General features: G+C 42.9%; 1 protein-coding gene across 1 annotated transcript in view; it reads left to right on the top strand.

Annotated features, from left to right (window-relative positions):
• itfg1 (integrin alpha FG-GAP repeat containing 1) overlaps positions 1 to 14,909 on the top strand; it is a 48,152-nt gene that overhangs the window by 13,947 nt on the left and 19,296 nt on the right. The window contains exon 10 of the mRNA XM_088372251.1: positions 6,327 to 6,478. Within this exon, the coding sequence (XP_088228377.1) occupies positions 6,327 to 6,478 (152 nt within the window). The remainder of the gene's footprint in view (positions 1 to 6,326; positions 6,479 to 14,909) is intronic.

Here is a 14,909-nt window from a genome sequence, read left to right as displayed (position 1 = left end):
CAAGTCGGTTATGTAAGAAAATGATTTACAGCAGACGCGGGTGTCATTTGTCACAAAAAATAAACGTAGCTGAGAATTCAGGCGAGGAGAAATGAAAAACCTTTCTTTTTTTTGCGGGTGCAGGGGGACTTTTTAATCTAGACTTTCCCTCAAGAAAAAATAACATCCCTGGTGAGCACTTTGAAAACGTTCCCGTGCATGCTTAAAAGCTGCAGAATGAGGCCGCTGATCATGTTCGGGAATCAGAACTGTCATCTCGGCAGGTGGAAACATTGCCCTCTGCTTACTGTCTTACTTCTTTTGCATGTAAATTCACACTGCCGTCCACCATCACACTTTTGTTTTTGTATTTTTCATGACTCCCCTTTGCACCAAAGCAGCAGAACACAACTACACTAAAACAGATCAAAATCATGTGCAGGACCTCAAATTAAAAAGTTTTTTTTTTTTTTTTTTTAAACAAGCCCTTTGAAACTGCTTGTGATTTAGGGCTATACAAATAAACTTGACTTGACTTGACTTGACTTGACTTGACTTGACTTGACAAGATAGTTGTTCTAATTAGTCAGGTTAGGGTAAAATTTTGTTAGGGAATCTAACAGAGCAAACTTTAGAAGTCCCACTGGATTTACACTCAAGAATGGTTTTGAAGCACTGATGTTTAAATAACACACACACGCACACACACACACGCACACACACAGTAGCGCCCACATATGGTCTTTTCAGTTTGCATCCTACCAGTTGGCAGGATGCCTGACTCCCTTTTCATTCCATCTTCTTCCACCAGAGAACCAGTTTCCACTTGCTTATTCCCCCCACCCCTTCCCAATCCAAAATAGAAATGTTATCGGCTTATCCGCCATGTCCGCCCACACACACACACACACACGTGCACAGTGAAGTATTCCTTGCGGACGCATTTCTCTCGTCTTGTCACACTTCAGTGTCAGCTACAAGAAACAACTGCTAAGAAAGAAATGATGGAGGCCAAGGTTAGCGTCACACAAAGGTTAGCGAGCGAGAAGAGGAGGAGGAGCAGGTGTTATCATCGGTGATGAAAAGATGAGTACACATGTTGACAAACTGAGAGAAGATGCAATGAATCATCCACAGAGGTAAACAAATGCATTCATAGTCGTTGGTCGGAATAAACGAAAAGGCTACGAACTTTCCAAGCTAATAGTTGGCCGTAATTTCTATTTCTTTTCGGTTCATGGCACTTATTTTGAGAGTCTTGCAGCCTGCAAAATGTTCTTTAAAAAAGTGTTACGTACACAGCGCCCATCAAAAGGGGTGAAGAGGAAATAGGGCAGGAACATTAAGACGTTTTGCGAGGCTGTTCGTTACTAGATGGAGAGGGGATTGAATTATTTCTACTTCCTTCATTACCACTTGAAATTCAACATGTCATCAGAGAACAGCGGGAGGAAGATGAGAGCATGAAGAAAAACTGAAAAACACTTGAGATAGCCTTCAGGTTGGCAAGGAAGCCCCACCCCACCGAGTCCAAACCGGTTCGTGTTGTATTGACGTGCACGCCGGCCTCTCGTTCAGTCCCAAAAGACCAATCGGTATCCACCCCCTGTGTCTTTTTAACATCCAGCGGACCTTAAGTTCACTCGGCTCGAATAAAATAACAACAGGGAAGCGTCTACTCATTTCTGCCCTTTTAATATTTATTCCGACACAACCTTGCTCGGTCGTAAGGAGATCTAATTGTGACCCGAGGACTGTCAATTAGCAAGTTGTGCAGGGCTCACATCCGCAGTTCACACGACAGCGCCCGATTAGCTTCCGCTCTCCGAATACAAAAGAACCACCAGGCCAGGACAAGTTGAAAACTCATCACCTTAGCGTAAAAGCTCCACTCGTTGCGCATCCATCACCGGCAGCATGGATCCCGCCTCTGCTCAAAACCAGAGCCAGCTGGCCAGACGGACCAAAGGCCACACCCAGTCCGCCCCGCTTAGCCGGTCGGGGGTCTTGGAGATGAGATGCTGACATATGGTCTCACGCCATCTCTGACTCCTGCTATGACCTCATTAACACCCACAAATCAAATCACGGCCACCCGTCGACCTTGCGGGACGTGACCTTTAAACTCCTCGATATTTTCAAAAGACATCCATTTTCTTTCGTAGCTGTCCGAATTAATTGTGGTAATTGTAATGAATGGAGCCATCAGAATCGCTCAATCATCATGTAGCAGACTAATAAAACTGAGATCTTATTATTCAGTAAACGACAAGTTCAGATTTCTTTTTTATAGTTGATTCACGTCAAAGTCATTAAATCACTGGAGATTACTCAGTGACATCAATGATATATATATATATTTTTTAATTGTTAACCGTAAATCAGCAGTGTACCTTCAAAGTACGTTGGTGTGTGAACACCTAGCAAAAAGCGGAACCTGAATGTTTATCCCTTGATTAAACGGGAATATATTTAAAAACATCTGCAATGAACGTTTCAGTAAAGCTTTCACAGATGGCACAAAACTTCTTCTCTGCACCAGAAATAACAGAAACATGAAAGGCCCTTATTGCGTAACTCAGTGCCCAAAAACTGTACAGTACAGTATCGCACTTTTGGTACCAACTTTCTGTCTGTCATCACAAGCAACTCTAAAAAGTTTACAACAAATTTAAAACAGTCGAACAAATGTTAAAAAATACATATATATTTTTTAGCCCGATGTATATGCTGAAAAAGAGAGAGGTCACAGAAAACTCTTCTGAAGCGGTGAGAGATCAATGACATACTCAAAGTCAAGCATCGGCTCTTGGGCTTGCCTTGAACGTTACCCGCGATTTGCATTTCAACCACTTACCACTGCATTTGCATTTCTCTTCCTGCATTTGGGGGATTCGTTTTTTTTTTTTTTCTCGACTCATCCCATTTCAAATAAATCTCACTATATTTTAATAAGGGAATTGAGGACAGCCGAGTATCCTTATCATGACTCTGGAAATACTCGACTCGGCATTACGCGGGAGACTTAAGAGTCGGGAGACTCAATTTTACGATTTCGGACTTGTTATGCTCAAATTTGTCAAATATTCAATTTAGGCTTCAGCTCAGTCTTGCCTGCTTTGATTAGATATCGTTTACAAGACAGTGATTCAAAAGACTTGTTTTGTGTTGCGCAGTCAAACTCCCAGGACTTATGTATCATGGCCAGCGCATCTAAAGTGAAAATTTGGATTCAAGATTTTTTTTTAAAAATATTGATTCTCTCAAGTGTTCTTCCCCTTGTCTTCAATCGACATCATTTCCCAATATATTAAAATCAGCCTTGAAATGCAACGTCTGAATAGGAAGCCCGTCTCTTAACATGATCTAAATTGTCACTTAGAACAAAATGCTGTGCTATCAACAAAGCCTTTTTCTCATTCTCATTTCTCATTCCCATCTCCGCCGTGCTCCTAACGCGATAAACATTTTCCTCGTCGTTATGGCTGCGCCATCATAAAAAGCCATTACTCGGTCACACGGCGCCTTTTAAAAGTAATTCAATTGCCTTGTTTTCTGTCGATCGTACGCCGGCTCCCCGGCGTTAACCCTGAAACTCTGGCGCTCCTTTTAATTTCTTGGCCTAATGAAGCGACAGTAAATCGACGGGAGGCTGTCTGCCTGTTTGTAGCTTTGCATTGATATTTTCCCATTTTGGTGGTCTTCATAACACAGTCTGTAGCCCCCCAAAAAAATGGACAAAAAGTGACGATCGTGGTCAGTCATTAGCAAATACCCAGTTTGCCTTTACACCTTTAAAATGAAATCTACAATTGCCAATTATTGTGCTGCCACCCAAATGATGGCATGCTAGTTTGAAAAACCGTAGCGTTTACATCATGGGATTACTTCACCAGTGCAAATACCATCACATGCCTTAACTAGGTCGTTTGGATCTGAACACTCCCATGTTCATATCGTGACATTTGAGCTTGCCTCCAGCCACTTCTTTTTGGAGTTTTCATGGCCCTAACTTCATCCGTAAGAACTCAACATAACTGGCATGTGAATACCAAGAAATAACCGCGTCACGGTCCGCTGTCAGTTTTGATTCATTTGCGTGTCGGGTGACACCACGCTAATTGGATAGCCGCACAATACAGATAAGCGATGAAGCGCACAAAGACCAAAGAGATCTTTTTACTGTGCGATATTTTTCCAACTCAGTTCATGCCCTTTTTTGTCCGCCTTTTGTGTTCAAGCAATACAATACAGAATGATCATACCTGCAATCTCGCTATTATCCAGGGAGCTATGAATCGGCGACAATAATGTAATTGCTTCACGCAGTAGCATAGTGATTCATATCACCAACTACCTCCCAGGTTTATTCTGAACTTAGCCAGCTATCCCAAAAGTCTTTGATGAAAACGTTGAATCATTTTGCTGATCTTCCGATGTGGCGTCCCACAAGGCTCTCTTCTAGGCACTCATCTCTTGTCTGTGTTTTAAATTAATCCCGAACCTTTTTTTGCGTTCACATTCAAGAACCTTAAACTGCGACTTTTAAAGAGGCCGGTTGATACCACTCCAAACTTTTTACAATGCCAAACACAAATGTTTAACTTGTAGCCTCAAAGTCGACTTGATTCCCCCCCCAATCTGGGCATAAGTGTGCCCAGGTGGACTGGCTAACATTTTGTGCTCCCTGCCAGGCATCGTCACCGTGAGCGTTTCAAGCTCTCCAGAGCAGCGGTACTAAACACGGCTAAGCTTTTCGCAGCTGTCTCAAAGCGCTTTGCAAGCCATCAGCGAAAGATTGTTTAACGGGTGAACCGGGGAATTTCATTTCCAAACTCTAAATTCAGTCTTCTCAGAAAAACGAGCCAGGTAACGTTTTGGTTTTCTGACGCTTTCAAACCAATTCTAATCATAAAATAATGTCGTTGATTTGTATTGTGCTTTTCTATAGAAGCCTATACCTATGTAAGCCGTATCAACATAAATCTATCAAATAACCCCAGCCGAGATTGTAAACTCTCACCTTTACCCCTCATTAGAGCTTTCGAGTCCTCGTACATGAATAGAAGCAGTTTGCCTTGATTGAGTTGATATCAAAGACACTTAAAGTCGCTCAAAGGTAAACTCAAAATGTCTTCATTAGGTCGACGCCTCGTTTAATGAATCTGATTTTCTACCCTTTCATCTTTTGAGGGGGAATAGCCGATGACATCGGTGTGATTTACATCTTTATAGCTGATTTTATCAGGAGTTAAGCTCATCTGCGTTCCGCAGACATTCTGCTGCTAGTTAGCGTTATTAGCTGCACTTTAGGTGAGCGTCGCTGCGGTGGTTCCCGTCGCACCTGCTCTCTATTTAACATTCATGAATACTTTATACCCACTAGCATCTGGCTTTACTCCCTGCTAGGCCACACAGACACACACACACACACACACACACACACATTTGGCAGGTTCTAAATTGATCTTTCACTGTCACTTTGAATCTCATTAAATCCGTGCTAAATCTAGACCGCTGAGACAAAGCTCAACGTTGAGTGTTTGATTTATCGCCAATCAACGCATTCGATAATTGTGCCATTGTTCTGGACTCCCATAAAAGGTCAATTCAAAAATAATTTCCCGTTTTATAGTAAAAAGATGGACTGTTTTCACCTGAGTCAACAATTAGTCAAAGAAACAATCGACAAATGAATCGATGATCGAAATCGAGCCTGCACGGAACAATGTCGGGGATATAAGTGTGCTCTTGCGATGGTGTCACGGTGATAAGGGATAATTAGAGTCCCCTTTTCCCCCTCGCCAGCATGAGTCCTGGCCCTCTGCGTGCGTTTCGATCCATCAGCCGCTAATTGTAACCTTTGCCACGACTGAGGGGGAGCTCGTCACTCGTTGAACGTCGTTAACGTGAAATCTTCTTCCGCTGTGTGAAACGGCCTCATGTACTTTTTTAATTTCCATCAGCCTAAAGCAGGGAGGTGACAGCTCCCCTTCTGCTCGGCGAAACGGAAATCATAGGAAGCGAGAGGTGGTAATGGTACCGCAGAGGTTGTTATAAAGGGACGTTTACGCCGTTACTTTTACTCTTCCCACTCATGGCATCAGTCCCAATGCAGAACTGGAGCAGGACAAAGAAAAATTCAAAATTCCTCGGATTGAAGTTCAACAGATAATTTACCGTTTCAAACTTTTTGGTGCAAATTCACATTCATATTTCTTAAGGAATTGACACAAATAAGCCTCAAGCAGGTCTCCTGATTATCAAACTTTTCTGCTTATGTGTGTGAAGAATTCTTATCTATTGATGGATATATTATTGTAATGTATTATTCGTGTCCTTTCCAGTGGGTCCCCGTCCTGTCCGATTTCCAACAGCGGGGGACGGTATGGAGTTTTGTGCCGGGAAAGCCCAACCAGCCTATGTCCTTGCACCTAGGGGACTACAACTTGGACGGCTTCCCCGACGCCCTGGTGGTCCTCCGCAACACCAGCGGCAGGTAGGACTACCTTGAAAATGCCCCTCCACATATCATTGCTTCATGAATCCATAATGCACCATTTCTATTGAAAAAGATGTCCGGTAAATGGATTACATGGAGATTTGGCACGTTTGGCGCTGATCTTGTCATCTGTGATTCTGTGGCTGTCGCAAAACCTCAGCCGCGACATTCAGTGCCGGAACATTGAGTGTTGTGTTGCCTAATAATTCTTACTCCAAAGACTTGTAGTGCAACTGAGACAGTAGATCCATTTTATTTTTATATTTCTGTCTTTTTCATATAAAATTTGAATTGATATATATAATGATATTATAAATTAAATTATTGATCTTGTAAAATTATATCATTATTTTGTTTTTTTTATCAAATTATTTTTGGGTTATTTTGTACTGTAAACTAAATGAGTTTTACTTGGTAGTAAAAATGTGTAGGTCGTGCAGCACTTTCATCACCTCCAAAATAACTGCGTTCCGCCCACCATCCCAGCCCCACTTCGACTCCATTCCTGATGCGTTTCATGGTCGTGAGTAGCGAGGTATCAACATTAATTCAGTCAGTCTGAGCACGGCCCTGCACCAGAGAAAGAAGGCAGCTAAGGTGAGCGTGATCTTCAGCATGCAGACGTAGACGCTGATAAGAAAACCCTTTTAAAAGTCATTACGCCATGTGCCTGCACACCAAAGTAGGTGCATTCGTGTGCATCAGTGTGTGTGTGGGTGGGTGTTTGCATTGAAAGACCCTAGATGGATTATTTTAAGAGATGAAGATAAGATACTGAAGAGGTCAGAGCTGCGATCATTGATGCATACTGATTGATGTGACTGTGCTTTGGCCCATTGTCAGAGACTGTAGAAAAGTGAGTAAGATATACACACACGTTCAAACCCTACATTCTGGGCAAAGCTGTAAATAATCATCGCTAAGTCCCGCCAGGCTTAACCCTTGTACGTCCTACCCACCCCACCCCTCCCCACCCCACCCCTGCCATGAAGAAATGACTGAGGTCTCACCAGAACTAATCACACGAGCTGCTCCAGCTTCCTCTTCCATTTCCGTTATGTTTGTAAGCCCACTGGCGTCATAATCCCGCCAGTAGCAAACATATAAACGACTCGCCTCAAGTGAGTGATACTGGCCGGGGGCTTCCCGGTGAAAATTCAGGATGATCTCTAGGTGTTAAAATATGAACAGCATGGTGAGGAGGATTCTTGAAATACCCTTTCTTCTTCTGTGACATTTGCGTTTGGTAGTGTCTGTCAAATATGTGCTTTGGGTTAATAAAGGTTAGCAAACTCCGGATCAATCTATTGAAAATGCATCAGCCTGGTTTGCTGTCATGTTTGGACTAAATCCTAAAGTTCATCGAATGGTCATAAACAGGCTTAGTCGCAGGTTTAAAGTGGCCTTTGAAATCGAGGTTGGAATCGATCATCACGCCAAGATTTAAGTCCGGATACGGACGTATACGCTTGGAAGAAATGAGGCGGAAATCATTTCGAGGCCGAGCGGACGGAGCCTTTGAGACTCAAACGATGAATCTATTGGGACTCGCCTGACATTCACCGCTTGGGATATTGCAATAAATGTGGAGCTGATAGCCACCAAGGCTAACCCCAACGCAGTTTAGTATGTTAGCGATTGTATCAATGCATCCTGTCGCACATCTATGATTTCTTCCCGAGCAAATATTTCGACAGCACACACTTAAATCCAAGCTCTCGTGCTCCCTCAGCCTTTTCATCTTCTCGCTGTTTTATTTTTAGAAGCTTCCGCAAGTGCTCGCCATCATGAGTAAACACTGTTTTTTTAAATGACACATTTGGGAGATAAAAAAAAAGATATGCTCAAAGTCTCCATGGGTGCCTGATAGAATCTCCACTGTTTGCCAGTTCAGTCTTGCGCTCCCACAAAATGACCATCATGACTGAGTTAAATGGATTCGAGTAGTGATAGAGTAGATTGATTTTTATGGACTTGTGTGACTCAGAAATTCGGTTCACACATTCAAATCTCCTGTGTCACCAGTTACTTCAATTGTCTGTGGCGTATTTTGTAATTTCTCAAAAGTCAGTGAAATGATACCTCGGTATAAAATACATGTATTTAAGATTCAGCAGATCTTTCCTGTAAATCCCGCAACTAAAGTCACGAAATAAGCCGATTAAGGTGAATCGACCGAGCCTGCTCATTTCTGTCAGGGGACTGAATCATTTGAGGCTGCAGTAATTCCATTGAGTTGGATAATTCCGGTAAGTGAACGAGTACTCCCGAAACATCCGAATCTGCTGTCTTCTGTGAGTACGCTAACGCTAGTGCATTTCTGCTAACCCCATTTTAACACACTGGAGTTTGATTGACAGGTAGTTCATAAGACTCTTCTTAACGTTATTCAGAATCATTTCAAATTACGGTTTATCTTCTTTATGTGACCTTTAAGTAATTGCCATTGGATTTTCCCCATTTATCTTATCTCAGCTCCTTGACTCATGATCAACGTGGATATTTATTCACTTTATGGATTTGCTGATTTGTGTTCACGCTATGTGTACATTAGGCACATATTTGCACGATTCTTGTGGATTGGTGCATTTTGTTAACCAGCAACGTCAAACACAACCACGGCTCGCACCGATACCTTACGTATGTGAAACAACGCTTTCAAATAATTGGATGTAAGATTTAAGATGGGATGTTTAATTGGTATTAGGATTAGTACGGCGTTGGAGGAGGGGTGAACCGTATCGGGTGAATAATAGGCAACATCTGCAGAAGAGCCACGTTGACATTAGTGTCGGTCATCCGAGTCGGTTTGCGTTACCGTCGTCCTCTTCTGCACCCGGGTGTCATTTGCACCGGCGGCTCCTCAAAGCAACAAGCATTAAATCCAGGTCACGGGACAGACAGCGCCTCCAGACGTTGGCTCATCCCTTGAGTGTGTGTTGAGCATTGTTGAAACACAAACTCTCAGGCTCCACAAAAGCTAAGCGTGTTGGGATTAAGAGAAAAAATGGAATTTTGGAGAGTGGCTACACACATGCTTTGTGTTTGAAGACAAGACAAAAATCCATTCATTCATTTTGGATTGACATTTAGATTTGTCGGTAGATAGATATTTGGGTCATTTTGTGAATTAGGTAGTCCGTTAGATTGGTACAGTGGTTGGTTAGTTGTGAGTGACGTTTTTTTTAGGTTTCTCTTAGGTAGATGGTTGGTTGATTGGTGAGTCGGTCCAGTAATTTAGTTCGTGAGGTAATAAAATTAAAAATGGATCTCCATCGTCATGGTCATTCATATCTAAGTTCTGTCGAGTTGTGTCGAAGTTTTCTGATTGTCTTAGATTGTCTTGTTTATAAATAGCGTTTTATCCCACGCAGTCATCATGTTGATTCTTCTTGTTCACCCATGACAATATGGCATCTTGATTAAAAAGCTACAGAGGTCATGGGACTTAGAGCCCAGCGGATGATTCTGTGTCAGAAAAGATTACGTGCCAAAGAGGAGCGTGATTGACACCCTCATCTCATGGCATCAGATAGCTTTGCATTTAATGGGAGATGAAAGAGGGCTTGGAATGGCATTTAGCGAGGACATTATGCAGAGTGGGAAGGAAAAAAAAAAAAAAAAAACATGTTACTCCAGTGTTTCCGCATTTGGGGTAGAACAGCCTGCTAACGTGCTGCTCACTGCTAACGCTTACAAATATCAGTGACAGAATAAAAGTCTTCAAAATATATTCGCTTCCTCCGTAAAGACGTGAAACTACCATAAATGATGCTACCCCGGTGCCGGCAAAAAGATTTAATGAGCCATTCACTGTTTACAAAGATTTGCATTACTTCTTTTTGACATACTCAACCCATCAATGTTTATAGGGCACAAAAACAACCACAACGGTAACAAAGTGCTGTTTGCAAACAGTCAATAAAATAGCCAAGAAAGTCTTTATTATTATTATTATTATAGTTTCAGATGCAGTAAAATTGAGCTTGTAAAAACATAAAAGTCAAAAACATGGTAAAATAATAAGAATAATGGCAAGTTGGTGAGTTGGCGTGTACGTTCGTCAAAAGGTCATTAGGTCGACCGGCTCATTAGCTCGTTTTTCTGCTAAAAGTTAGCTTTGTGTATCTCCGTTTGCATTCACAAGCTCATTACCTCCACCTACAGGACTGGAGGTGCTGAGAATGACTTTTCGGCGCTTATGTTCACAATGGTTTCTTTAATTACGCACTCGATCCCCAGTGAGGATTGTGTGTCTCTCTCTGTGTAGCATTTGCAGTCCTCTGGGGGGTCTCGGATAGCATTGGAGGGAAGCAGTCCTCGCTGAAGCAAGCGTATAAACACACAGGAGAGCAACTATCTCATCTATTCTTTAATTTTTGTAAATTTTCCTGTCAGAGATACTCCGCGGGAAAAGATAATGGCTCCCTCTTTGACTAACCCATTTAACATTGAAAATTAATTACGTCTTCCTCATTACGCTTTCGGGGCTCTCAGAGGGGCCTTGAAGGGTCCGGGGTACTTAGAGTACATATGTCTCGGCACATCAAATTATACATCATCGTATATCATGGTAGTGTCATGTGGATGGAAGAAAAAATGGTTTTCTACTGCAAGGGACACTCAGTTTTCCCTAATAGTCTTACATAATGGTGTAAAAATGAAAAAAGCTAGGAAATTATAGTTAACACTGGTACACAAAAACACACACTGAAGCATTCTGTTCTGTTTGCTGAGACTAATTTCTTCTTTTTTAAAAAAAACTATGGGCAAATAAAAGCCAATTAAAAAGCAAAACCCATTTGTGCATTAAAAAACAATGGTTGGAATATTTTGAGAACATTCTCTAAAAGGCTTTTTTTATTTTTTTTTCCCTCCCCCAATGAAAATGTTCCAATGTTCTATTTTTGTCTGAAATCCTACTAAAGCGTATTGAAAGCAGGCGACTTGACAGCAATGTCAGCATTACCGCGTCGAGAGAAGCGAAAGCAATTTGAGCCGAGTTTCAAAAATGACTTTGATCCACGCTGATGGAGATCGGCTCGGAATGTTACCATGGCGACACACACGGAAGGAACGCGCGTGTTTGTGTGTGTGTTTTATTTAGCACAGACAAAACACTTGACAAAGGAGTCAAGGTCCCGCCGGCAGTAAGCGTTCACCCAAGGCCAGCAGAAAATGTTCTTTATTGTTCTCCCAACATCTTGTGCGTTTCAATGGCACTGTTGAATTAGGTTATAAAATCATTAAATCCCAATTTAAGCACCAATGGCAGAAGAGTGCAGACCTCGCTCAAGGTCTGAATAATCCTGATTCAACTCATTCCAATGTACAGTACACTTTCCGTTTCAAAAAGGATTCACTGAGAAAATAACAACCATTCATTTACTCAATTGCAGCGGGATGAAAGAGGCCCAAGAGTTTTACGAACTTTCAAAATCATTTCAAGATTTAAGGCTTGGGATATGGCAACAAAACGTGAGTTCAAACCATCTCCCATTTCCACTTTTTGGATTGTTTGTTTTTTTCCTGCGGGGGTTTGTTTACCAAGCGATCTATGAGGGAGGCGTTTATTTCTTAAGTTGGCGGCACAACAACGACTAAATGGATATCGACCCGTATCTCGGTCTACAAATTACATAGGGGTGGGGGTCTTGCCGCGGGAATCGGTTCAATTGTTTCTACGTTAGCCTTCTCTTGAAGAGTTGATGTGACATTTAGGTCTGTTTATCCGTCTTCACAGTAAATTCCCATGGGTTCTTCCCGCTACGGGAATCAGGTACATCTTTTTCCCCCCGTGTCACCCTGCTCGTGAGTTAGCAACTGACTTTGGAGTGGACTCCATTTTAAATTCAAATTTAGCTCCTATTGCTCATTGCAGGGAGTCAGAATGGGAGCACTTAGGCTGACTTATAGCCTTTGTGCTAAGTTCTAATGCTACCACCACAAATCATCATTAGCAAAGCGGAGCACACCCGGTGAATGAGGGGGAGAAAATGTAAAGTACCCCCCCCATCTTTTATTGGAAAGTGGGACATTGAACACAAAGACACAGTGCCGGTCTGTCCGGTGGACTCCCTCGTCCACTTCACACTTGCAACTCCGGAGAGGCCGAGCGTCATGCCGCCTCTTAACGTTTGATGCAGAATGGGTCCGCCCGGCTTTCATGAGACCGCCAGGAAAAAAAAAAAGGGGGGGGGGGGGGCTCTAAATGTCACCCGCCGACCTCGCGACGCACACGTTGAGCTATTTTGAGAAGGCGAAATGAGGTCACAGATGGAAAACGGCTGAACCGGAGCCACTCCCAGCGAAGCACCTGACACCGAACGAGGCGTTTAAATCGTCATTTAATGTCACGCTTTTCATCAAACGGGTTTTTGAGCGCCCATCAACAAGATGAGCCTCGGGGAGGTGAAGAGAAAAATGTGAATTCAACGCCAGCCGGATAATAAGAAAAATATTTCTGCTGGAAGTTGTCCCTACATGGAGCCGCAATGGTCTTAAGATGTTGAGCGCCAGCTTTATGTTGTTGTACAAACACTACAAATAAAATGGACATTTTCTCAGATGGAGAACAGTGGTGCAGTCATTAATAAGCAAAAACTTGGACAATCATATCTGGATCATGTTCAGGAAATCTCAACAACCTCTCAAGCCGAAAGTAAATATCTTCAGGATAGGACCTTCATCACACACATACCTGGTTTGACTAAATCCTAACTTTTACCGTATCAACGAGTCGAGTCGTGTGTTTATATCTCGATGTGTGTGTGTCTTGCCGTTTATCTGTATGCGGCCCAACCGAGCAGCTGCCAAGAGCTTAGCGGGCTGTTGCTAGGCGATGCCATTTCAGATCACTCCTCTGGTTGTCGGCGTCATCGTCTTGCTTGTTGTTTCCTGTGTTTTGTTTTTCTTTTCTTTACAGACAACTGATGTTTGCCTTGTTGGTCCACCGCAGTATTGTCTTTAACCGTCGGGCCTCTCAGAACAGAGATAATCAATTTATATTTGCCGTAGTGCATTTTACACAAAGCCCTTTCTAATATTTGGGTAATCCTGTCATATATTATGTCGAGTAGCGCGATCATGACGGGAACAAGAAGCTCCCGTGAGGTGTTTTGACTACAACAGAAGCTTTAATCCCACCGTTGCCGCAACGACATCGACACTCCGCCGTGCTCAACTAATCGCGGGCATATAAAAGGATCGCCGGGATTACGTCAGATAATCCTGTTTTTCCCCGAGTCGTCCCCCATGCTTTTTAGGACTCAAACAAAGAATGCACACTTAGTCGCCGGAGTCTACACTGTCAACTCACAGTTACATCGACAGGAACGGGGGCCATCACACATGCTAACCGCTAACTTAGCTAATACTCCATTTACTCTTTTGTCTCTTTACCCAATACGGTCAGCGTGGAAACCAAGTCACGAAATTATGCAGTGGTGGGAGTTTTTGCTCGTGTCCACGGCTGTGATGTAGAAAAGTCAAAGCGGTGCAGATCAAGCAGCAGATGGTCGGGTTAATGGAGCCTGGAAACCAGCGCGTGAATCGGCAGATCACAGCTTAGCGTGCGCCCGACGCGGCCTGGTAGCACTTTCTCAAAACGATCATCTGTCTGAGCTCCCGCTGGCCAACTGCCGCCTCCGGGGACCAATTAGATGGGTGGAGGGAAGCGCTAGGAATCACAGACTCCCTACAGACGTGCAGTTTGTCCTAATTGATGCCCCAAAGGTACTCGAGCACACCTTGACAGGAAAATCGTAAGCTGTCGTTTTGCTTGAAAATGACTCATTTGCTCGCACTATGATTATTACTCAAACATCACTGAAGAATTCAGATTCCAGGTAGCTCATTGACTCGCATCGATTCATGAAAATTGATTGAAGATTTGTTGAATACTTTCTTGGATAATCAGTTTCCCTCATAGGAAATCAAAATATTGTTTTGCAAGCAGAATAGTAGAATCCAAATGCGTTTTGTATTTGTTTGTGTCCATATGTGTGGGTATGTTCTCCACCTCATGACTTTGAGTTCACCTCCCCCTCTGCAGTGCTGAGAGGAGTTTTTTTTTTTTGAAGCCTAACAATACCAGAAAGGACACAAACATACACCATAGTGGAAAGGCCTCCTACACACACTCTCCAAACTGTCAATACACAGCAAATGCTTCCAGATTAAACGGCGGAAGACATGTTCTAAACCTCCAGATCTCAACATATACACTTTATATGTGTAATTGGTGCGGTTTAATCCAGCTCAAGTCCCGCCCCCCCCCTTTAGCCTCCAGTTGCCCCCGCCCCCATCCGTCCATCTGATTCGCCGAGCTCTTATGTCGACAAACGTAACATTTGACATGACCTAAAGTCCCAGTGTTGTTTTTAATCAGCGGCTTGGATTCTTTAGGAATGAATTACTTTGCTCCGCC

This window comes from Syngnathus floridae, chromosome 3 (genome assembly GCF_059516105.1).
Source record: "Syngnathus floridae isolate MCC-2025c chromosome 3, RoL_Sflo_1.0, whole genome shotgun sequence".
Taxonomy (NCBI): domain Eukaryota; kingdom Metazoa; phylum Chordata; class Actinopteri; order Syngnathiformes; family Syngnathidae; genus Syngnathus; species Syngnathus floridae.
Note: the sequence above shows the minus strand (reverse complement) of the source record. Positions and strands in the feature narration are given on the sequence as shown.